This window comes from Daphnia magna, linkage group LG8 (assembly GCF_020631705.1).
Source record: "Daphnia magna isolate NIES linkage group LG8, ASM2063170v1.1, whole genome shotgun sequence".
Classification (NCBI taxonomy): Eukaryota; Metazoa; Arthropoda; class Branchiopoda; order Diplostraca; family Daphniidae; genus Daphnia; species Daphnia magna.
Genome location: NC_059189.1, coordinates 2,614,897 through 2,638,895, shown reverse-complemented (window position 1 = coordinate 2,638,895; position 23,999 = coordinate 2,614,897). Strand labels below are relative to the sequence as shown.

The 23,999-nt window shown below is 42.7% G+C and overlaps 1 protein-coding gene across 6 annotated transcripts; it reads right to left on the bottom strand.

Moving 5' to 3' along the window:
- Nucleotides 1-13: 13 nt before the first annotated feature.
- Nucleotides 14-23,960, bottom strand: LOC116928732 (leukocyte tyrosine kinase receptor). 6 transcript variants are annotated; one of them, XM_045177721.1, is made up of 24 exons: nt 23,537-23,960; nt 15,561-15,734; nt 10,706-10,739; nt 10,514-10,632; nt 6,443-6,647; nt 6,135-6,265; nt 5,605-5,739; nt 5,431-5,492; nt 5,107-5,331; nt 4,816-4,991; nt 4,485-4,579; nt 4,283-4,312; nt 4,151-4,189; nt 3,879-4,038; nt 3,427-3,772; nt 3,180-3,354; nt 2,550-2,990; nt 2,353-2,457; nt 2,061-2,259; nt 1,857-1,956; nt 1,582-1,776; nt 1,317-1,507; nt 850-1,249; nt 14-746 (listed from the first exon to the last, which is right to left on the bottom strand). In XM_045177721.1, the coding sequence occupies exons 2-24, from the start codon at nt 15,682-15,684 to the stop codon at nt 585-587; spliced, it is 3,849 nt and encodes a 1,282-aa protein (XP_045033656.1). In that variant the 5' UTR covers nt 15,685-15,734; nt 23,537-23,960; the 3' UTR covers nt 14-584. The 6 variants fall into 6 exon arrangements, with proteins under 6 accessions (XP_045033656.1, XP_045033652.1, XP_045033655.1 ...); XM_045177717.1 differs by lacking the exon at nt 23,537-23,960 and adding an exon at nt 18,628-19,381; XM_045177720.1 differs by lacking the exon at nt 23,537-23,960 and adding an exon at nt 15,209-15,324 and having other exon boundaries at nt 15,561-15,714.
- Between the last annotated feature and the right edge of the window lie 39 nt (nt 23,961-23,999).

Genomic DNA, 23,999 nt, shown 5'->3' with positions numbered 1-23,999 from the left:
TCCACCAGTTTTCTGTTTGTTTTTGTTTTTTTTTCGTTTAACAGCTGATTTCATTTTGCTTGACAGAGCGTTCAGCTTTCGTTGGAGGGGTGGCGCGTGAAGGTGTACTGCTATTGCTGTTCCCAATAGATGACGTTGCTGCAGCTGGATTTACAATACGGACGTTGGCGTAAGATTGGCGACATAAAGTCGTCGCGTCCAAAGGACCGAGAACATCTCCGTTGCTGGCCCTTCCGTTTAGAGACGACGAGTTAGGGCCATCGTCTGTGGCCGTTGGCGAATCAGGAGGAGTGTCCAGCAATGGTTGACTCGACTGCGATTGGCTTAAAGTGGGTGCTTCAAATGTCGGAACGGTGGCGTAACCCTTGGAGCGTCGCTTAGTACTGCCGGATCTCAAATCCCCTAAGCTCAGGTTGCCAGCGCTTCCGTTACTGTCCGGGACAACTTCTCCCCGGGCGATAGCTTTGACTCCTTCGCGAGTGAATGACGTTTCCCAGTAACCGCATTGATCCGACCCGGATGGACGTCTGGCACCGTCAATGCTTCCTGTTGAATCACTAACCAAATCCGCGCTGGACGAACGGTTATTCGTCAATGGGAATCAAGTAATCGCTCGTGTTCGTTGATGAAGACGGACCAGTGGCTCCAGCGGTCGTTGTTGTTCCGGTTAGCAAATTGCCACTACTCGTACGAGGGCGCAATACCCGCAAGCAATCGCTGGTATCCGCCCCTGCTGGCGGTCTTACCTAATTATTGATTTATTTTTTTTTTTTTAGAAAGAAATTTAATTAATTAGAATGTGAGAAAAATACTTAAAAAAAACAAAACAAAACAAAAACAAAAACGTACAATTGTGGTGTCACGTTCCTGTGATAACGGTCTCTGGAAGACGGGGATGGGCATGGCCAGTACATCAGGATCTTGCATGCAATAGCCAATCCGCTCAAGGACAGTGACAAACGAAGGTCGTTCTTCCGGATTGGTATGCCAGCAGTGAACCATGATCCGGTAAACCGGGCCAGGGCAGCCTGGAGGAGCTTCTAAACGTCCGCCACCCGTGACCAACTGCATCACCTCCTGGTTACCTCGACCCGGATAGGGCATGTACCCAAGCGACATGACTTCCCATAATAGGACACCAAACGACCAAACGTCCGTTTTCGAGGTGAAGACTCCTTCAAGAAAAGCTTCCGGTGGCATCCATTTGACGGGCAACATGGCCTTTCCTCCTTTACGATAGTAATCCGCCCTGTTTGTTTGTTTTCATTCAAAAAGCTTGAGATTGCATTCAAACAAGGGCATGAATTATATGTTACCGATAGATGTCTCTGGACATTCCGAAATCAGCGATTTTCACTACTCGTCCTGGTCCTTTGGTTGTTAGCAAACAGTTACGAGCAGCGATGTCTCGATGGATGAAATGATTTTCTTCCAAGTAACGACATCCTTTAGCCACGTCGAGGGCGCATTTAAGCAAATCCCTCATCGTCAGCGTTGAAGGACGTTCCTTTAGTTTTTGTTTTGTTTTTTAAATGAAAGAAATCAAAGAACAAATCCAAACTGATTGCAAAATGTGTTTACCGGTTTAGGCCTGGATTCTCGAAGGAAAGTTTTGAGATCGCCACCGGAAAGCAATTCCAGCACGATGAATCTCGGATGTTTATCGAAACAAATTCCGATAAAATGGACAATGTTTGCGTGATGGAATTTCGACATGATGATGGCCTCCATTAAGAAATCCATTTCGGTTTGATTGGATGACAACTCGGGTAACGTCTAACCCAAAACAAAAACATCTGACTTGATCTGAAAGGCAAATCCTTTATTTTTAAAAATAAGATAAAATAAAAATATACCTGTAAAACCTTGACGGCGACGGGCATCTCGACTGTATCTCCGGCGACATGACGCAAGTAACCCTGATAAACTTCGCCAAAGGCTCCCTGCCCTAGAGCTCTGGTACAGCAAATAAACAAGTTTTTTTTCCATTTGCAGAAAATCAATTACTGTGTACCCGCACGTGGAGTAGAATTGACGAGATTAAATCAGTCGTTACTAACCTGACGAGTCTCAAGTTCTCGCGAGGGATTTCCTTCAAACCCTGGACGGAGCACGGAGCGCCGGAACCAAACTCGTAATTGGGATTGTATTCGGATACCATCGAGGACGAAGGCCCTCGCAATCGGCTCAGTTGCAACTCTGGCGCTGCCATAGCTTTTCTCCGTAAAGCGGCCAATTGTTGACGTTGGTATCGCGTATCTAAACAAGTGCATTCATTCGTGAATAGAATTCTCGGTGCACTTGAAATGTGAGCACGCAACTGGCGGAACGGGCACGACACGCAATACTTACACAAACAGAAACAGATGATGCTGAAAATGACAAAGATCAAAATGGCCGCCACGACGGTACCGATCAGATGTGGAGTACCCAATAAACCAGTTTCGCTATTGAAACCTATGAACAGATTCGGGACAAGTGGATGCGTGTTTTTGTTTTTTGTTTTGTTTTTAAAATAAATCGATAGAAATTTAGAGATAGAATCTAACCGGCGCATTTAGTAACATTGTCTTCAGTAGGCCATTCGCCTGCAGAGGCTATCGGGCAGACGCATTGTTTCTCTTCCAGGGAAGGATCGAGAACAATACATAATTGTTCGCATCCGCAGCCTTCTGCAATGGCTGGCATGACGTCTAGCGATCCTGGTCCAGCATTTTGACCTTCTTCCACATCCGTCAGCCTTTCGATGGCCAGGAGGGAGACGAAAGAGTAGCCCCCTTCTCCGCTCGAATTGGCTACAGCGTTGCCGCCATTGTAGCCGCCACCTCCACCTCCTTCGCCGTTAGTACATCCACCACCGCCTCCGCCAAATCCGCCGTACGTAGGCCATTCAGCTTTGGAATTACAAGAAAAACCGCCGAGACCGCCTTCCAGTAACGAAAATCCAACAGCTTCCGTCTCTGCACTTCCATTCCAGCCACCCCCGCCGCCTTTCATGTCAAATAGATGAGACGTCCATATTCAAATGAATGCCCTTCCAACTCATGTTTTATGCAAGTATGCGACAATGGAAATACTGTTCTCCCTCCCAAGTTGACGCCCACTCTCGTCCCATCCGGCGAATAAAATATTCAACCCTCCCTCCACCCTCCCTTCTAAGAAAAGTAAAGGGAACTTACCGGCGCCTTTAAAGTTGCCTTGGCCTGACATCCCCGGTCGCGGGAGAAAGCTGTTAAATCCTTTACCATGCACAAGTGACAAATCTGCCGGACGGGGACTAAAGCGCCCAATGGCTGCAATCCCGCCTCCGCCCGCCGCCACCATCAACGGAATCGGGATGCCTTGGCTATCCATCTGTAATCATTCGAAACAGATTTTGGTTTTATGCATTTTTGGAAGTTCAAAAAATAAATGGAGTTGACGAACCTGAAAAACGAATGTGGCGCCACCTCCTCCGCCACCGTTGCCCGATCCGTGGGCTCCATTTGAGGCGTTGTGTAAGCCGCGGACTCGTTCCAACGCTCCGCCGCGTCGAGTTTCGCCATTGGACGACCCACCGCCACCCGTTTCGGTTGAATTGCGATTGTGGTTGTCTTTGGGTTTATCTCGGACAGCAGCAATTCCTTCTTGCCCGACCAAAAAGTAAATTTGGGTCCCAGCGGTAAAAGGGAAAACCGCCCGAACGCGGGCGCCGTAGCCGGCCAAACCAGGTGATCCGGTTGGACCGGAACCGCCAGGTCCTAGACCGCCGCTAGCTCCTTTAGCGATGATCCTGTTGACATTTTAATTTTTTCGTTATGAAACATCGAACCTTTGATTTACGGACGAATAGGAAAGGAAAAAAAAACAAAACAAAACAAAAAAACAACAGAACTTACGTGTACAATCCAGTAACTGGGGCCGTCCAGACTTGAACGCCAGATAGACGGCCCTGACTGAGTACCTGTACTTGAGTCACACTGTCCTGGTAGGCATTGGTACATTGATTTTGATGCGGGCCTACTCGCCCCTTGGCTCCACAACTCGTCAATACGTAACCTGTTGAATTAGCAACGACGCTTAACTTTTGCATTTGGAAACGTATAGCGCAACAAGTTTAAAATCAACTTCCTACTTGGCCATTTCCAAAAGAAAAAAAATAATTGCTTACGAATAAACTTTGGTTCGTCGTAATGGGCAGGATCCGGTGCTGAAATATTGAAATCAATTCAGTAAATGAACTCTTAAATCAAAATGGAATGAACAGCAATTATTTCACGTAGAAGAGGACGGAAATACTTACGCCAACCGGCCGTCTCGTTTTTTGGAACACCTAACACAGCCAGCGAAAATTGCAAAGAAAAGAAAAGAAAAAAAAAAAGATTTCAATCAGTACGTCAAGACTTACACACATACACACACACACAATTTAAAAAAAAAAAAAAAAAAAAAGGACAACGCACTCGAACTAAAAACTAATAATCACGTCTTCCTTATCAACATACCAATGCCGGAACATTCCGGACTGAGGGAAATGTCATCAATGGCCGTATCGCCTCGAAAGCGGATGCCCCTTTTACCAATGAACTGAATCGTGTACCTGATGAAAAAGAAAGAAAGAAAGAAAAAAATCCTCGGGAATGAAAATGGAATTTGATTTCCTGTCAGATCCAATAGGAAGCGGATCGTCAGAAAAAGAAAAAAGTAATAGCTTATATATTGGTTAGTAACAAGCCTCTTCCGGTTGATAGGGCTCTGGTTCCATTGATGTGCGCGGGCGGAAGTCACGCGCATGCCTCTTCATCAAGAAAAAAAAAAAATAATAATAAATCTTACCAATTTTTGATAGGCGGAAGAGGGACAGCTGCCCTGTGCCACATGTCGCCCATGTTGCGTGACTCGCGCCAAATGTCAGTCGATTTGTTGTCGCGGCCGTAACGCGGATCTTCTTCGACAATTCGAACCACCAAATCTCCAATGTGCGGGCCGTACAGGTGGTAGAAGAATCGGATCTATTGGGTTCCAAGAAAAACGAATGAAAACCCAAAATCCAGCGGCAGAATAAGCACAATAAGAAAAAGAGGATTCTTCTTGCGCGTGTAGTATCGCACAATAGATGATGCGTACCTGGCAGGAATTAAAGTAAGGTGAAGCCGGATTGCTATGATACTTTGGCGGGGGTGGAAAGCGAGTGCTCTGGAGAACAGCGGCGTTGCCTAGTTGTCTCGTTTCAGACATGTCGACATAAACGTACATCCCCGTGCTGTTCTTGTACGTGTTGTCGTGACCCGGGCCTGTTTGCGGTGTAGGTGTCGATCCGTTGTGTCGTCTCCAATCCAAATCGTCACGCAGCTAACGTTCATGGAATGGCAACGTTTAAATAGAATCAGTAATACATTCGGATAGCAAATATCGAAAGGAGAAATGAATTGCAAATTTTTTATGGCTTACCGTGTTCACCCAACCGCACCATCCTCGTTCGAAATCACAACGCGATCCTTCCAAGACTTGATCTAATTATAACCACGAAAATCATTAGAGATACCATAGTCTCACAATTTTGTGTATCTCCCGTTGCTATGACGAATTTTTAAAAATTAAATTAACAAACGAAATAAAACAAACCGCAATCTTGGTCTTCATCCTCACCACCTGGACAATCTTTACTGATATCGCAGACCTGGTCACGCGGTAGACATCGTCCATCATCGCAGCGGAACGCTCGTTTGGCCGAGTCGCAATGACCATTGGGCGGGATTTCTATTTCAAAATTTTGATTTACAAATTTATCAAATAAATAAATAAAATTATAATAATAATGCACAAGCAAAAATTAATTTTTGAAAAAGATGAATAAGTAAGATTGACAAGTTTTTGAACAGCTGAAGGATTTGTCGTTTTCATTGACGTCACTTGCCTGAAGGGGAATAAATAAAGCTAGGCAAAAGTATTAGGTATCATATGGTGCTTTGTGAAATGGTTAATGCAAAACAAAGAAAATCAAAGTGTGCACGATAAACTCAATAGAGTATTACGTGTACGACGCGCAACGCCTCTAGAAACGACGTGTGTAGGTGTGGTAACACGTGAAGCCATGGAAACATTGTATATTTTTCGCCTCTATTGAGGCAGCAGATGACATCAAAATTTCAAACCTGTGAGGCAAGAAAGGAGGCGGATATTATCGACGGCTGCGTGGGATGGAATCTTTTTTCCGTCGGTAAACTCCAACTTGAGCCGGAAAGGCTGGCTGATTCTTCCTACGCTTTGTGTTAGCGTCCTCCACCTGGTGTATCACAATACAATCGAATACTTAATGCGACGCAAAAGTCGGGCCAAATATTATCAGAAACGATATCGAACAAAATCTACTAAGAAGCTCTACAGAGAAGTAAAAATAAAATAAAATAAAATAAAATAAAATAAAATAAAATAAAAATAGAACGTAATCATTGGTACTCACTCCCGAAGGCCGTTGCCAAGCGTCTCGACGATAACCCACGTGTGATTGCGAGTTTCGACAACGATCTTCAAGTTACCGTCCTCCATGTTGTTCATGTGGAGTGCCACAGACAGTTTGCAATAAGGACCGGATTCTTGATACCAAGGTGAAGACAATTCAATCGCTTTCGGGTTGTCCATTGCCCCGGCTACGTAAAGAAAATGACCTGAGAGATAAAAACAAAAAACAAAGTTCACTTTAGTAAATAGTTCCAGGCATAGAAAAGAAAATGGCGACCATATTGATTGGAACAGAGAAACTTTTCTTATTGAATTGATTATTACTGTATACACACTTGATCAAAATTCAACGAACCATACAACACCCCGCCATCTTTTTATTCTATGAACATCCGAGATTAACTAAGTCATTCGCATTGGCGTGAACTTTGCATGGCCTAGTTGGCCTATATCCCATCATCATTTCATGATTGTCCAAGTTCGCCCTTTTTTTTTTATCAATACATTACATGCACTACACGCTAAAATCTACTCCCCCCCCCCTTTTTGTGTACATATCAAAGTGCAACAACAGACTGTTCTCTTTTGCCAATGGCGTTAGATCTCGCGTTTTTTTTTTTTTAACCCATTGCACACATTACGGGCTTACATGTGCGTCTGCTGGATGTGCGGAATGGGAAAATCAATAATCGGAGCACTACACCACTCTATAAGAGCATTGAGGAGGAGGAGGCAGCTCTCCAGTATAAAAAGACACAGACACACATGAGAGGGCGAAAGCGCAGACAAGAGATCAGTTGCCAAGGTTGCTACTTGGATTTCTTTTCTTTTTTTTCCCTGTTAGTTTCTCTTTTGCTTCAAAAGGATTGGGGAGCTGTGAATATACCCACGAATATTAAAGGAAGATGACAAACAGAATGACAGACGACGATCCTTTGCAGCAGCAAAAGAATTAATAATCACTTTTCATCCGATTCTCTCCGTTCATATTTTCTTCTTCTTTTCGACGATTGGCGATGTAGTTTTGGGTATTAACAATGTCTCTATTGCTCTTTCATTCCCCATCCCCTTCCAATTCCACGTTTCTCATTCGGTGAACGTTTAGAATAATAGGGCAACCATCCAAGCGACAACGAGAGTGGTTCACGATGCTAGACAAGTCTGTCAACTGCTTCGTAATCCGTGGCAATGCTGTAGCACCGCGTAGCTTGGAATGCACGTCAAAGACCCTACACTGAAAGTATAGTTGATGTAGGCTCGTTTCAGGAGCTGTCTACTACAGATGTGTGAGCTATTGATAGATTAGTTAAAAAAAACAAAACAGAAAAACAAAAACAAATCGAATACGCCTGAAATTCCCTCCTCTTTAAAAGGGCGACTAAATTCGTGAAAATAATAATAAAAGTGTTTTTCTTCTGCTCAAGGAGAGAAAACTTGAGACAAAAATAAAACAAGAAAAGGGAAAAATGCGAGCCAAAAAACTTCAAACAGCTGCATCTCATCCATTATCACTCGTGGTTAAAACTAAAGAGTTTTCCAACACGGAAGCTACCGGCGGTGGCGCTGAGAGTAAAAAGCTCTCCGGGTCCGTTGTAAAAAAGGGCCACACCAACTTTTGAGTCTCTTAGTAGTTGAACACAGCACGTCCTTTACATGACATGCAACATCTCGGCCTACGCCCGCACACGTACACGAATTGATCTGCAGCAAAAAAAAATAAATAAAAAATATATAAGAAATTACCCAAAAAGGTTTCTCTTGATCTGACTGGTTGGGATTGAATTCTACAAGTTTAGACTTTTGGCCATAAAAGTCTAAACTCGAGGCATTTTAACAACGTCTTGCTTTTTCTTGTTGAAAGGAACTTTTCTTTCCCTACCATAGACTAATGGTTTGGTAAAGGCTTACACGCAGTTTTGATGGAGGGCTTATTATAGACCTCTTGTGAAACGCATCAATTCGAAAGTAGAATCAGAGCTTAACATTTTTTTTTTTAGCCGAAAAAAAAAAAAACAAAACAAACGCTATCGGCTTGGCAAAAATCTTCACAAAATGTCTTCTCGCTCTTTGAAACGCTTTCGCGCGACTGTCTTTCATCGGTGAAGAGTTGTTGCCATTCCACGCTACAGCAGCTGCTTCCATAATAGATTGATCGCTTTCTGAGGGACTATCATATCAGAATCTAAAGACACACACACACACACACACAAAAATACAGAAAAAGTCTTTCAAAGTTCTTAGAGAGAGAGAGACCTCCTGTGCGATGTCACGTTGGCATAATGTCAATTTGGGAGCTTCGGGAAGAGATTAAAAACAAGTCAATACGGGAGGATAAGTGCACTGATGCACACCGGTCCCGTCTGGAGAGCAAAATTAGCGACCAAAGCACATTGGCCCTAATATATCTGCGGACGACCGTCTATTACTAATTAGTCACTCGGGGACTCTCACCAGCCAAATTATCACACATGTGGCATGTCCACTCTTATAGCCTTCCTGCTAATCTAGAAACGACCAAGAAAGCAAATGCTAGGAAAAGAAAACGGATAAATAAATAAAAAGTATTGTACCGACTAAACGTGCTGGTATCGCACTGGACGTTAGATGTTGGTTCTTACGTCTTTCGTATAGCGTCGTGGAAATGGCGTGAAATCAAAGAAGGCAGATTTGCAGGGAAAGCAACAACAGAAAAAAAGGGTCGATTTGGCGGGATTTTTGAATAATACTGTGCAGCATAAACAGGCCAACTACAAAGACGGTTGGATAAGCTCGGGCGAACTGTAAGAGCACATAGAAACGGCTGTGGCAGAGCGCGGTATTAATCGAAAAGAGTTGGCGATGGGAAAGGCGAAGCCAATAAATGCACCGCGAATACAATAGCAGTTGAATTCTAAGAATTAGGAAAAAGAGAGACGCTTTAACAAAAAGGAAAAAGAGGATTTAAAAAAATAATAATTAAAATGTGGGGAGGAGTTTTTTTGCTGGGCGGCCCAGTTTGAATTGACAGTTTGCAGCTAAAAGTTTCAGCTGACAGGCCAAAGAAGAACATCAACAGCATTATTGCATACTTCATTAGCGCCATTAAAAGCCTTCGCCTGTGGGGCTTTGCGATGTCCCAATCCAAAAAGAAAACTCGTGGATTTGCGGATGGGAAAAAGGGCATCTTACACGCCTCGTGTCGCTTTCATTATTTTTAATCAAACCGCCAGTTTTCGTGTTCAATTCAACACCACAAAGGAACAATCAAATGCTTTCGAAACTGTTCAGACGAACTGACGTAGATTTCTGGTGGATACACAACAAGTTTTCAACTAGAAAACGATTTTTCTGGTTTTTCATTTGAATTATTACAACATACGGATCTGACAACCGTCGTCGTCGTGACGTTGGCAGCACGACACGATACATTGACAAAAGCTTGTCGAATGTCAACGGAAATGAGAGTTTTTGACATTCATTCCCCCCACCCCCCTGAGTAAAGCTGACTACGCGAGCAAGTAGTTGTAATACACGGTTACATACAAAGTTTTACTTCGCGAAGACTCATCAGCTATGCATGGAACTGATCATTAATATTCTAGTCACGATAATAGTGACGCGTTCTTCATTTTTCTTTTTATCTCGTTTATTACCGTCTATAATCCTTACTCAATTGTCAACTGGACACATTTTGCCATCCAAGTTGTGTAGCAGAACTACACACTGGATTGAGGAGGATCGATGGCCAGTACCAAGTCCCTCAGCGATACACAAAAAGAAAAAGAAAAATGGCTTCAGGAAAAGTGAGAATATGATGATGAAAACGGTCTGCGTTATACAGCCCATTATTCATCGATATATGACCAATAGGGTCCCATTATACAAGTGTCGTTCAAATATTGGCTCCCGTTTTTCTCCAATATCGTGAACCCATAAAAACGATATTTGTCCATGTGCGTCACAGCCCCCCCCCCTTCCCCTCCAGTTATGGCAACGGTTATGAAAAGGTAGGCACGCAAGTCTTCTCACTGACAAAGTCCACGAGAATAAACATTTCCCACCCGCCTCAGATTGGAAGGCTATAAACAATTACCTGTAGGTCTACCATCAGCGTCGTCTAGTGGACCGCTAATCATGGCGGGATCGGGAGCCGTGTAGATGGTGGCGTTGATTTCTGTCGCTGACCGCCGGACGAACCGCGACCATTGCCATCTGAATCAAAGCCATTTGATTAATCCCAATGAAAGAAAAGTTTAAGTTGGCTTTAGCGAGACGGCGATTATACCTGCACTGTTGATCTTCAAAGTCGCAGTAAAGACCTGCAGCATCGTGGACACCGGCAGCGGACGACGATGGTCCAGCAGGGGGAGCGGCACCGTCGCAAGGGAAAACGGACGTTGTCAGCATCAACGTCAATGTCATTCCAGCAGTCACCACCACCATCAGCTGCTGCCACGATTGCCGTTGGCGCGTCATTGGCCGATCGATAGGTATATAACGAAATGTGGTGTAAAGGAGGGACGAAGCGTCGGCTTTTCAGTTCTCTCTTTTAAACACTTTCTCGGCTCTTACGATCGTCGACCGTTTGTAATAACCTGTCCGCTTTACAGGGCACAACACACACACACATCAGGTTAACAATCAAGAAAGGCAGAATAATAATCAATTTTGAACAAGTGGTCGGAGGGCGCTGTGTACGTTCGATAAAAGTTGAAATCAAATTTCATCATTTATCATTCGAAATTGATCCAGTCCAGTCTTTTTTTCTCTTCTCTGTAAGTGCCACTGTTCCGTTTGACTGTTCGCCCTAGTGCTACATCTATTCATGTCTTTTATTGCAGCACTAACATTGATATGATATGGCGGAACATTCCTCGTTTTTTTCTTTCCTTTTCTATGTACGCACACGTATTGCTGTAAATGGGCATCAGATTTCGATATCGATCGGTTTGCGAGGTCGGATCTAAGCGGGGAAAAAATATATATCCAGGAGAATAGGAAGGACGACAACACTTAATAGGATCGATAAAATAATGGCGACGATTCCCACCCTATCTATATATATTTTTTTCCTACTCTCATAAGCATATATATAGGCAAGCGCAAATATTTTATAAAACAAAGTAAAGGGGGGAAAAATTGATCATAATAAGAACGCGAAGAGATGGCTAGGTCACATGGAGCGCCATTATTGATCTTAGTTTGTCCCGTAAATAACACGCAGCACAGCAAAAGTAGAGCACAAAAATAAGTAAAAGATTTCTCTTTTTCCACACACAAAAAAAAAAATTATATGGAGAAAATCGGAAAAGTAATAAAATCCAAGGTTCTCTATATCAAGAAATATGTGCGTCGTTACTAAATATATGATTTTTAGGGTTCTTTTTTTAATGGCACCAAAGGACATTTAGACAAATTGAAAAGCGGAAAAATAAAAAAATAAAAGAATGAAATCAATCAGAGTGCCACAAGGATACTGTGTATCCAAGGCCGAATCATAAATGAAGAGTTAAAAAAAAAAAAAGAAAAAATGTGACCGTGAAAATGAAACATGTGGTCACTTTATGAGGAAATGCAATCTCTAAGTCGAGTAACAATTTCATGTGCAAGCAAAGATCAAGAGAAAAAGTGGGGGACTCGGTTAAATTCCCTTATGCCTATGCCGTCGTTTAAGAGATGGAAAAAAATACAAAAATAAAAACAGGAGAGAAAAAGACCATCCGAAGAGCTGCTGCTTGGAGAGGGAGGAGTATTGATTCGCGGGCGGCGCTGCCGCGGAGCTCTAGCGGCGTGCTTCTATTATGTGTATAGTACAGTACTGTTATATACGCATAGGAGAAATGACTGGCATAGAGAGATGGAAGGCGGAGTTGACTTGATAAGGCGAATAGGCGGAGCTTCAACATACATACCTCTCGTATGCAGTTTTGAACAATTTTTCAAATTTTTTTTTCTCCGTTCCCCCTTAAATATTGAAAGAGCGCTACGAGGGAATAAGGTGCGTGAGATGTACGTAGAGATCTAAACTCCCCCTCAATTTAATCTGCATGAGTGAAAAATACAAACACCATTCAGTGTGCGGTGCGAGGAATGACTAAAAAGGGTTCAATGAGTTTTCGCTGGAATTCCTTCCGCTTGAGATGAACGAAGTTGATTGCTGTTGTTGACGTGAATTAAATCGACAAAACAGCTCAGACTGAACTTGTTACCCACAAAGCCACGAAAACAAAAAAACTCGCCAACGAAATTCGAGGTGGCCTCGTTTCTTCGTGTCGTATTCGGAAAGAGAAAATATATTTCGGGATCTGACGAGATGAACTCACCGACGACTAGGCGTCGTAGACTATCGGGACAAACTTGGCAAAGAGCCGTCGGTTTTCACCCGCCTATGTCTAACAAATATTTTTTCTACTCGTGGCCAGTTCATCTATTCATGACTGGAACATCTTTGAAACGTGGATCGTCTTGGAAAGTTTCTATTTTCTTCAAAAATGTCATTCCCTTTATTTCACCCCCCTTACATTTTATTTTCAAACGAATAGTTGGAATTGTGATTGGGTAATTCTGAAGGGTAGTAATGGGATCTCTGGATCGCGACTAGTCGGATGTGTGTCGCCATTGGCTTTGGCTGGTTGGCCACCCCCACATCGCCTTCCTATTTCCCGTGTTTCCTCTTCTTTCCTCCAGTCATCCCATCACTAATTGAACCGAGTGATGAAGTGAGGACGAAGAAAATCAATTCAATCAGGTCTCATCTCTTCGACATGGGAACGAAAGAGAGAGGAAAAAAAAAAAAAGAGGTGATCTCTCCACCAAAGAAGAAAACGTTAAAAAAAATTTCGAGGGAAAAAAGAAGAGTAGAGGATAAGATCAGACGAACTGACCTTTAAAAAAATATATATAATAGTAATAAAAAAAATAAAAATAAAAAAATCAAATAAAAACCAAGAGCTGAAAAGTCGCGGGTGTCTCTGAAGGAAAGACAACCCAAGCATTTGCCCACCGCCTTAGTTCTATATTTACAATCAGCCGACCCATTAGGGAGCATTACATCCAGCCAACAGACCGTGTGTCACGCCTATATCACTCACGCACGGTGTAGACACAGTGGTTTTAGTCCGCCAGAGTCCGCCATCATTTCTTTCAATGAGGGTAGGCAAGCTCGCGGCTGTTTACCGCTATTACATCGTAATAATACTGATTTCAGAAATACAAAAATTGGCTGCTAGCTTCTCTCTCTCTCTATCTCTATCTATTATCTCGCATCAATAGCTGCCTCTTATTGGTTCAATCATCACCTTTAATGGTGGCACTGGACTGGATCGTTATGACGACGCGATATAGACTAGCTGAAAGCAATACCCCAATTTTATTTTATTTTATTTTTTTACTTACCCCGATAACCGAATCAAAAGTCCCATCATCTTTTGCTGGGCGTTCGTTATTTCGTAAGTAACTTTTTTTTAGTCTTTTCTCACAATAATTCGGCCAATTGTTTAAAAACAAAGTGAAAGAAAACACATTCGCCATAAAATAACGTGTTGTTGTCGATGATCACAGATCACTTTTTTCAGTCTAATTTTCACGATAGTCCCGAAGATAAAAAAAAAAAAAATGCAAACGAAACTGTTTAAGAGCAAAAACTCGTTGATAAGATTTCAAACTGTTAATGGACGCGTTTTATTTTGTTGTGTGCCCCTCTCTCTCTCTCGCTCTGGCTCCGGTGCGTGAGCAGGAGGAGGAGGAGGAGGAGAAAGGTTAGAACTAGAATACGGCGCTCGGCAAAGTTGACGTCCGACCGACTACTGTGCACTCGTCAAATGGATAGCAGAGAAAAGAGCGCGCTGCTGTCGCCTCTAGCGGGATGCTGCATAGTCGCATGTTCTCGCGAGACGGAACCAGAAATGGACGGACCAGCATTCGAATTTCTCACTGTGTGTGTGTGTGTGTGTGTAACAAAATCAGATGGGTGACACAACAACGTAAAATGGGAGTTGGTAGCTGGGATCGATCACAGAGGTCACTTGGAGCGGATGAGGATGAAACGGATGCGCCGGATGCCGATAGATCCACCTCACATCACCACAAGACAAGACACAATTTCAAGGGCTGGACTTGCGTGATGATAACGTGTGACGACGTAGTCTTATTTCACGTTCATTAATGGGGAAATGACCAGACGTGCAGACGACGCGGTATCTTGTTGGCAAATCCACCTCATGGAACCCCTCCCCTCAATTCTCTTTTATTACACCTGAATCAACAACGTAGCCAGACGCGTGACGTACACACAAATCTGACCAGTAGGAGAATGTCAGATGTTGACACAGCAGTTTGCGTCGTATATGTACGTACACTCTGTGTCTTCACAGGATATGAAACAATTTCCTGTGGCCATTAACGCTTTTATGTTAGGCCAGATGCGTCCCCTTTTCCATATATACCGAAAATACGCTTCGACAACAATGTTCGTCACCTTGCAGTTGGGTTAAAATGAAGGGTAACACGTAAAAACATTCGCATAAGACGATAAAGAGTTAAGATATTCTAAAATGTTGTTAGATGTGTGTTAACCTCGGAAATCATGTGTGCCAAACGGAATATAGAGAAAGGAACCGTAAGAGCCGAGAGAGTAGTAACTGAGCCGCCGATCTTCTGCATCGTTTCGCCATCTAGCGGTGAAATAATGAAATATGTCACACTGACAAGGAAAAATATAAAATGTCAACTGTTGGGGTAGTTGCTGATGGTGGTGATGGCGGCGCTGCTACAACAAACACACACGTACCCATCACATAGACGCGCATGCAATTAACAGAGAAACTTGCTTCAATTATGGGAAACAAAGGGTTGTTAATTGAACGAATGCGATGGGTCGCACCGACGTCATTGGACCTTAACGGGCTGTCGGAATGAAGAAACAAAAAAAAAAAAACTGTTCCAAAATTTGACATGTAACGAGCTGATTCACTCGACAAATCCGTACGCTACGCTCCGTGGCAAAATGACGGTACGCTCCAATGCGCAGGTAGAATGATGATACCGCAACCAGAGAAAGTACTTAAATGCGACTCGGTGATGAATTGAGCAGCTGATTGGGTACCGGAAAACTGTGACGGGCTTAACTTTGTACGACTTACCGCAACAAACGAGACATCGCGGGTGAAAACGGCACAAAGGGTTGCTGCTCCCGCGACCCGATGGCGAATTGTTAGTGTCGCCAAAATGAAGAAATGGCGTCGTTTGCACTTCTTTCACTGTCATAACGTCTTCTCCTCCGCCGTCGTCCTTCGGCCACGCAATGATGCACCGAGCTTGGAATCAAAACAAACATACATTTTAACTGGTGAATAACATTTTGATTTGGATAGCAAACAATCACAAATTAGTAGCAATCAAGCTTTATATTTTTAAACATAGATAAGAGAAAAAGGAGGAAAAAAATGCGCACGTACGTCCGCCGTGTATTCCCCCCCCCTCCCCTTCTTGCTTCAACTAGTTTTCTCATTTTCTGCCCGCCTACTATGGCCATTGTATACGGTTTACCTGCTTCTGTCAGCAGTAGCACAATCGATGAAGAAAATTAGGTTTGGCCCTTTTCTTTCGTTTCTGTTCTCTCTCCCCCCCCCTTTTTTTCTTTCTCTTTCTCGAGTGGAATTGCCGGGGCGTTGTAGCGGACAAAACGCTTTTGCCCAAATGTCACTGCTTCTGACACAACATGTCGATCTGTTATATTTATTGACGCTTAAACGCAAAGTCTCGAGAAAATTACGATTTTCACGCGCAAAAACAGCCAACGGAAAAGAGGCGCGCAATTTAAAGGGAAATTAATAAATTTCTCCTCGAAAAGTCAAAAAGAAAAGAATTTCAAAAAATTCGAATCGTTCGCTAACTGATGAACTGATTCCGCCATCAATGTCCAATGATTGCCACCTTCACTACATTAACATATCGATCGTGAATAGTCATTGGCTGAGCCCTAGTTTCCATCGATTTTCTTTTTTTAAAAGCATGGTAAATGTTGGTGACTCAAACATAATCCATGGGTTCATGGGGAAAAATTCAAACACAGCCGGAAAAGAAAAAAAAAATCAAAACAGGAGATCAACCACAAATAATTGCGTCTCAGTGGCCTCACTTTACGTGCTTCATCTAGACGTGATTTCTTTTGCTAATTCCGCTTCGCTTTCCTTTTTTTTCTCACTAAAGCGAATCCAGTTCTTATTGTTCCGCGTTCCTACCTCCACAGGATCGAAATACTTGGGAATAGCCGGGCAAAACTTGTTTTTATGTTGCCAAGATTTGCACACGCACAAAAAAATAGTCTTCCAAGAATCATCTTCATCAACAGCTCTAGTAAATCTTGGCGGGGAATAGGTGGGCATGGACGTAGGCCGAGCTTTACTTCTGATGGCGATCAATTTAAGTAGGTTTTGATTGGACGAGGGAATAGATGGGGCTGCTGCATAGGAGCGGAATAAGGCGTGGCGTGCGGGAGTCCGGCGTTAGGGACGAGCGCCTGACTTGTCTCTAACGCGACTAATCACTTTTATGCCGCTTTCTCACCCGAATTTCTTTTATTCTTCTTATTCTTTTTCTTTTCCCTTTTTTGGTATCCTCTAGCAGACTGAACCATTAAGAAAACGCGGCGAGCTGGATGCCATTGTTCCTGCTTCCATCTCAGACCTAATGGAAGAGACCGACGTAATGTTATCCTTACTACCGCGATGATAATGAAAGGAAAGAAACTACGCTAAAACAATTCGCTAAAACTGGCATAAAGAAAGGGGGGAAAAAAGTGGAGAGATTTCCAGTTACTATTTTTAAATGGAATGCAAGAAAGAACCCCAAATTTGTCTCCCAGCTACCCAATTTCAAAGAAGCACTGTGGGTTCGTTCCCTATGCTCTGGCACACAAAAAAAAGGCTATTACTATCTCTTGTTTGACAGCGTAGTAGTTTTCTAGGATACGGGTCAATGGTAAATCGCAAATAAGACTTCACTGCGTCTCATTCTAAAAATTTTGGATTGCTGGTGCTTCCGTTACTTTCAAACGCTTGCGCTATTTTTTTTGTTACATATTCAAATGGGAAGGACATTACTATCTATCAATGCCCTCGTGGGAGAGGGAAAAAAAAGAAGGTAATGGATAAGAATCGATTGGAAAAAAAAATCGTAATATTGGCACTACTATTAACAAATATATATATATATATAAAAATAAAATAAATAAATAATAAACAACTTAACAATATAAACAAATAGAAAAAATGTAGTATTGAATTGGAATTAATTGGCCAAGTAAACATTATTATATTGGGTGAAGGTTGTAGTGATCGCACAAAATAAACGCACCGTTAAAGACGTCACGATTGTAAACAATTTTCTTCCTGTTCAAAAGATTACACAAGCCTCAAGTTCAGTTTTCGGGCTCGTTAACAAGCGGGGTCTCTACTGATTGCTTAGTCAACTGTGCGTTGGGCCCCGTAGCATCCAAACAGGCGGAACACAATGACAAGGGACGGGACGGTCGCGTGACACAGACACTCTACGACATCGATAACATTTTTTTATTATTTTCTTTTCGTTTGTGGAGGAGAAAAAATAATTTTCAACGAGTCACAAATTAAATGTGAAGCTGTTAGGTCTAGGGAAGAATCAAACCAAAGCGACGCAAGTCAATCGTGATTGATGCACCAAATAAAATAGAATTATTATTTCTTGTGGAAGCGGTGAGTTAAGATGGAATCGACGGCCCTTTGCGCTCATCCTTGAATTGTAAAGAACGGCCCTCAGTCAAAACGTGTAATTCACATCAGAAGCAAAGTTACTTGAGGGCAGAGAAATCGAACACGTTAAACGTCGTTCGATGTCGCCCCCAAGACACTCCATGAAATCACCGAACCCAACTAAACCAACCGGAAGCACTTCTAAAAAGCGAATTTTTATCCTTTTCTTCAGCTTTATTGGATTCTAACTGAACACTGGGCTACCGTTCAACGCTTCGACCTCGTCCAAAAAATTCCAAGAACCAACTAGAAAAGATCGATCCAACGCGAAATAATATATATATTTTTTTAACATCAAGGCATCAATTGCCTTGTGATCTTCGATTGCCATGGAGCCGTTACCCGTTAAAAGACGATGACCAACAAACAAAGTTTTACGAACAACGACGACGATAACAACTACTTCCCAAGGACTTACTATCCATCCAATAGGTGAGTTGCAACTCTGCCTGGACAGAGGGTAAATTATGTTGCCGGCTAATAAGCGGCGGATGCCTGGAAACAATCACAATAGGCATAGTGGCGTTGGGTCTGATCCAAGGTGACCGCTCGGCCATCCATCGTTTCACCATCGACGACACTTTAATGGTCCACGTTGCGTTAGCACTGATATTACCACTATCACCACACTGCAGACGATGGGCCGCCGGGGCTTCGGACACGCTAATCGGCGACGGGATATCGTAAAAAATCCGCAAACGTTTCCACGCTTCAAGACGGTCCCAGTTTTGACATCCTGGAATGGAATTGCGGCTGACGTTGGAACTGGCAAACAAGTCGCACATATCCAAATATGGACGTGTCGGTTGATTGGCCGCATTTCGAGCGCCGTGCTCCAAGGCGGGCAAAAATTCAATCCACGCTTCCGGTAAGAAAACGACTCTCGGCTGATGTTGGAGCATGGAACAAGGCAGAGAGAGGGTGGCATCCAGCAGAGCGAAATCCGCTTTGGCCCATCGATCCAAAAATTCGGGCGGGCGAAACAAGAACGGAACAATTTGACGCCAAGGTTCCAGGAACGTCGAGGCTGACGGCCAGTTGACCGTTCGCGGAAGTGATTCGGCATAAGTGCCCAGATAACAAGCGCATACACCATCCGGACGCCGGATCACGAGTGTCACAACAAAAAGCAATAACAGCAAAAACGTATACTCCATGTGGGACTCGAGGAGCGGATAGATTAGCGACTTAACACCAAGAGACTCTGGTCTGCAACTGGCGAGGGATGAGATTTTACAACAGGATTCGAAAACAGGAAAGACGAGGAGAAAAAAAGGAAAGAAAAAGGGAAAAAAAAAAAATCAACACATTGGCACGCTGTCCTTCTTGTTTCGTCTCTATTGGTTCCTCTTTGCTGAGTCGACGCAGGCGCCGGCCTTCACCCCTCCTCAACTGGCAATAGTTTTTTTTTTTCTTCTTCTTAGTTTTCTGATATACTATTTCCACCTTGTAGTCTCATTTATTTATCTTTTTTTTTCGATTACGTGATGCTGACGAAAACGGCAAATTGATCAGGATGGGAACGCATCCGCATTCAACAACGGATCTATTCTTTTCTTTGTTTATTTGTCTCTTCCGGCACGAATATTTTGGGCTTCCTATTAGATGCGCGTACACTACAGTCTGCCGTTTCGTACCCTAGTCAAAAGTAGCTTGAAAGGCCTTTTCAAAACGGAGATGGCGAAGCAAATTAGAAGCCCCGTTGGCAAGTCCAAGATTGCAGTCGGCAATCATGACAAAATATCGACTGATTTTCGAATCTAGAAAAATTCAAACTTTGGATTTCTTATTTTTCCTTTTTCCTTGTTGCAAGTTTGTGACTACCCTATCGAACAATCAAAAGAGGCGGAATCCTTTGCCTATGTCATTTGATGTTTCCTACGAACTAACTATACGCCGAATGTGAAACGGTAGTGATTTAGTATAAAGGCAAGAGCACAGCTCGTTATCGATGCGAGTCAAGTTTTACCGTTAACTTTGGTGGTACTATCTCTTTTTACCGATGAAGCAGGATCGTCACAAAGACAACAAGATAGAAAAAAAAGGAAGCACACACACATACACACACAAAAAAAGACGGGCAGATTGACCAAACGAAAGAGATGGAGGGGAAGAGACGGATTGCACCGGATTCACATTTCCGTTCCGGAATGCCTCGAACGTGGCCAGAGCTCAGCGCGATTTGGTAACGCATAAAAACACAACATCTATATAGCGGCAGAATAGACAGATGGAGGTCAGCGGTGCTCACAGAACAAGACAATGCAAGGATGGCCTCTCCTATAACTCGGACATGATAGGTTATTCACATTTTCTTTTCCCTTTGACACCCGACAATCGATCTGTGACAGATCATTGACGTGAATCATAAGAATAAGATTTTTTTTTTATATCGTCCCTACCGCACCGTCTATATTGCGCAATATATATCCAATCAATTACAAACGCAAAGGACATTTAATAACGTTCCGTCGAAGGGCAAAATCGCATTAACAGAATTTGCAGGCATCCACAAGAGTGCGCCACTTTGCGTAGACTTAAAATACAAAGCAGAACAAAAACGAATTGATGCCAATATCGGCGACTCTTCTTGTAATATCACCCAAATTAAACTAACTTAGCGTTTTTCGGACGTGACCCAAAGGTCAAAGAATCCCATATCGATCGCAGCAACAGCCTTTAGTGAATACGCAGAAGCTTACGGTGATATGTTGCGGAAGAAAGAGGCCGGATGCGAGTGTGTTTCTTTTCAACCTTCTCACATTTCGCCTAGCGACGGGCTAGCGATGCCCATCATTGCAAGGCTAATTGAATTTTACCTAAAAGCCACTTTGTTTTCCCACTGCTAGGCCGCCATGCAGCTTAGTTCATTTTACGGGTCAAAGCATTTTGATGAGACAGAATAAAGATATGATTTGGAGAGTGGCCAGAGGTTCCCAGACCAGAATACAATAGTGCAAATTGGCAACACGAATCACGTGATCATCCAGTCCAGCGCGCCGGTCTCGAACAAAAGTCAGTTGCACATTATTACCTCAATAATAGTTATTTGACGAGACGGGGCAGTGTATAAAAAAAAAGAAGAAAAAAAAAACTATCTCAACCGCACTAAGCCTTTATGGAAGACTACGTCATCGGCCACCATCCAAATAGTGTCCTACCGTTAAAGCTTTTCTACTTTTGAAGCGCACGATAGAATTGACTCTTTATTCTCAGAGGAAATCAAATGGTGAAAAACTGAATCGCGACGACAAAGAATAGAACTTGATCTCTTTGAAAACAGCTTTCCCAATTCAAATACGTTCGCAACCCCCCTCCCACGAGGTAATCCTGTCACGGCACCCAACTGTTTGGTCCTCTATGTTTTATTGATTACATTTCGTTTGCTCTTTTTCTAGTTTTCAAAATAAATGCAGTTGAAGGGATCGTATCAAAAATAGCACGCAGTAAAGTCAATTATTTGTGACAACCCTTTTAAATTTCCACCTTATAACGACTGGAGCGGATGTACGTACGCGCGTTGGTTCGAAGCGGAACGATTCGTTGTGTGTGTTTGAGCTTTCCTGACACCATTGTCTAGTAAGACCAACATTACAGGCGAACAAATTGGAATATTCTTAGCAAGTTGGCAATATTCTACGGTGCAGCATTTAAAAGAAAAATGAAATGGAGAGGGGAAAAAGGAATGGCACGAGCAAATCAAAATGAATGAAAAATAAAAATCGACAAAAAATCTGTTTGTCCACTCAGCCGGAATTTGCTGGATGGGGGAGTGGGATGGAGAGCGGATACGCAGCACGAAAAAGAGCGTCAAAAATGCTTAAATGGAAATTATAGTTTGAGCATCGATTTGTCGTCAACAATCGGATGAATTCCGCATGCATCTACGCCCACTGCAGAACAAGTTCCAAGAAATGATTCCGCAAAATACATAACTCTTTGATCTGTTAAAAAGAGAATCGTTGAAAATAGAAAATCTAAATGGAGTCATTCGATTTCAAAGCAAAAAAAAGGACAGGTGGTCAAGTTTTGTCTGTACTCCAATTAATCTTAAAGTAATACAAATAATTTACTCGATCCTCTTGAGAAGAAAGGGACGCTAAAACGCTTGTAAAGCTGAACAGTGCCCAATCGTAATAAAGATTAACAAAGTGTCGATGAACAATGTCATTCCCCAAGCAAGGATTTCCCAAAAGAAAAAGAAGGGCGAAATAAGTTGGTAAGGATCAAGGAAGGGAATCGATAGCTGCTACCCGAGCGGTGACTCTTTTGGCATATGATCCAATGCCAATCCATCTTGGTCGACCTGAAATGGGCGTTATCAAGTCAGATAGTATGTGTACGCCCGTCTAGCCCGTCCTTTTCATCCGGAGATGAGCGAGATTAAAAGGTTCCGTGTACAACTAACGGGCATGGCAGATCTTCATTTTCAATATCCTATCACTGTACATTCCAACAATTTCGACACATTCCTTTCCAGCACCCTTGGCCAAACTTCCGCTCTTCCTGCCTGGACGGATATCATATGTCTCTTTGATTTCTTCGCCTGCAGTTTTCACGATTGTCAGTTACTTTGGCGGACTTGGGAGATAAGGAGGGGATTCTAAAGCTTGTACGGTTGCTGGTACATTACTTTCTCGGTGTATAAAAGCAAAATCTATCGAAGAGAATTCGGGAAACGAAGACTATCGTACACTTCAAGATATTTCCGCCACAGTTCCGCCGTCTATCGAATGGCCACACACAGAGCACAGAAACCATATTTCAAAAGGATGGGATTGAGATATGGTCTCTGTCTATTGATACAAGTCCAGTGCTTAGATACCACCCTAAAATTATACTAGCATTTTAAAATTTTACATTTGTGGTACAAATGTATGCCAAGATTTTACTTCCCTTTATCCTTGATTCACTTGCGTTGATCTCTTTGGGGGAAAAAAATAATACAATGCACTGAAACTTGAAAAAGCGTAAATCTTTTTGAAATAGGTGAATGTCGCGATGGGGGCATGGAAATATTCCTTTGCTAGAAAAAATTATGCAAAAATTGAAAGCAATAACATATCAAGAGAAAACTTGATTTTCGTCAGAAAGCCTTACGAGGATACGGTACAGATCATTCAGCCAAAGAATAACAATGCTGATGACGTGGATTCAACAAGATATAGCCAGTCACAAAAATGAGGGGAAAAAAAAGACAACAAAAGGCACAAAAAGCAATGGCGTCAAAACTTTGAGACGTAGCTAGGTTATGAGCCGAACATGATCCGCCATTGTGAATTCGTTTGAGTGGATCTACTTTGAAACTCTAACTGGCTTTCACGTACCTCATGTCCAACTGAGCACCCATTATTAAAGCCGATTGTAATCGATGACGCCGAATGGGAAGGCTGGTCATTTGGAGTGTTAATTGGATAAGCAGAGAACACGTTGACTGGTAGAAACACCACTTAGTTTACACGCAGCTACAGGTTTTCATGTTGCACAAGATTCCGAACACAAAGCTTTAGAATTGGCGGGAGCCTTGGTTCACAGAATCTCTCTCACCCCATTTGAGAATCTCATTATTTTACAGTTTCTAACCAAACAATGTCCACTAAACAATGAGAAATTCATAGCTGACTGTGAAATTACCAGTATCTGTATCTTGCCACAAGAGCCAAGTCAAATTTTAAGTGGAAAACGAAGTCACCAATTTGAAAGAAGGAGAAGGTGTCGCACCATGTGGTGGCGACGTGAATGCAGACTTGCAATGCCACTTTGAACAATGGATTGAATGGAAGTGTTCTC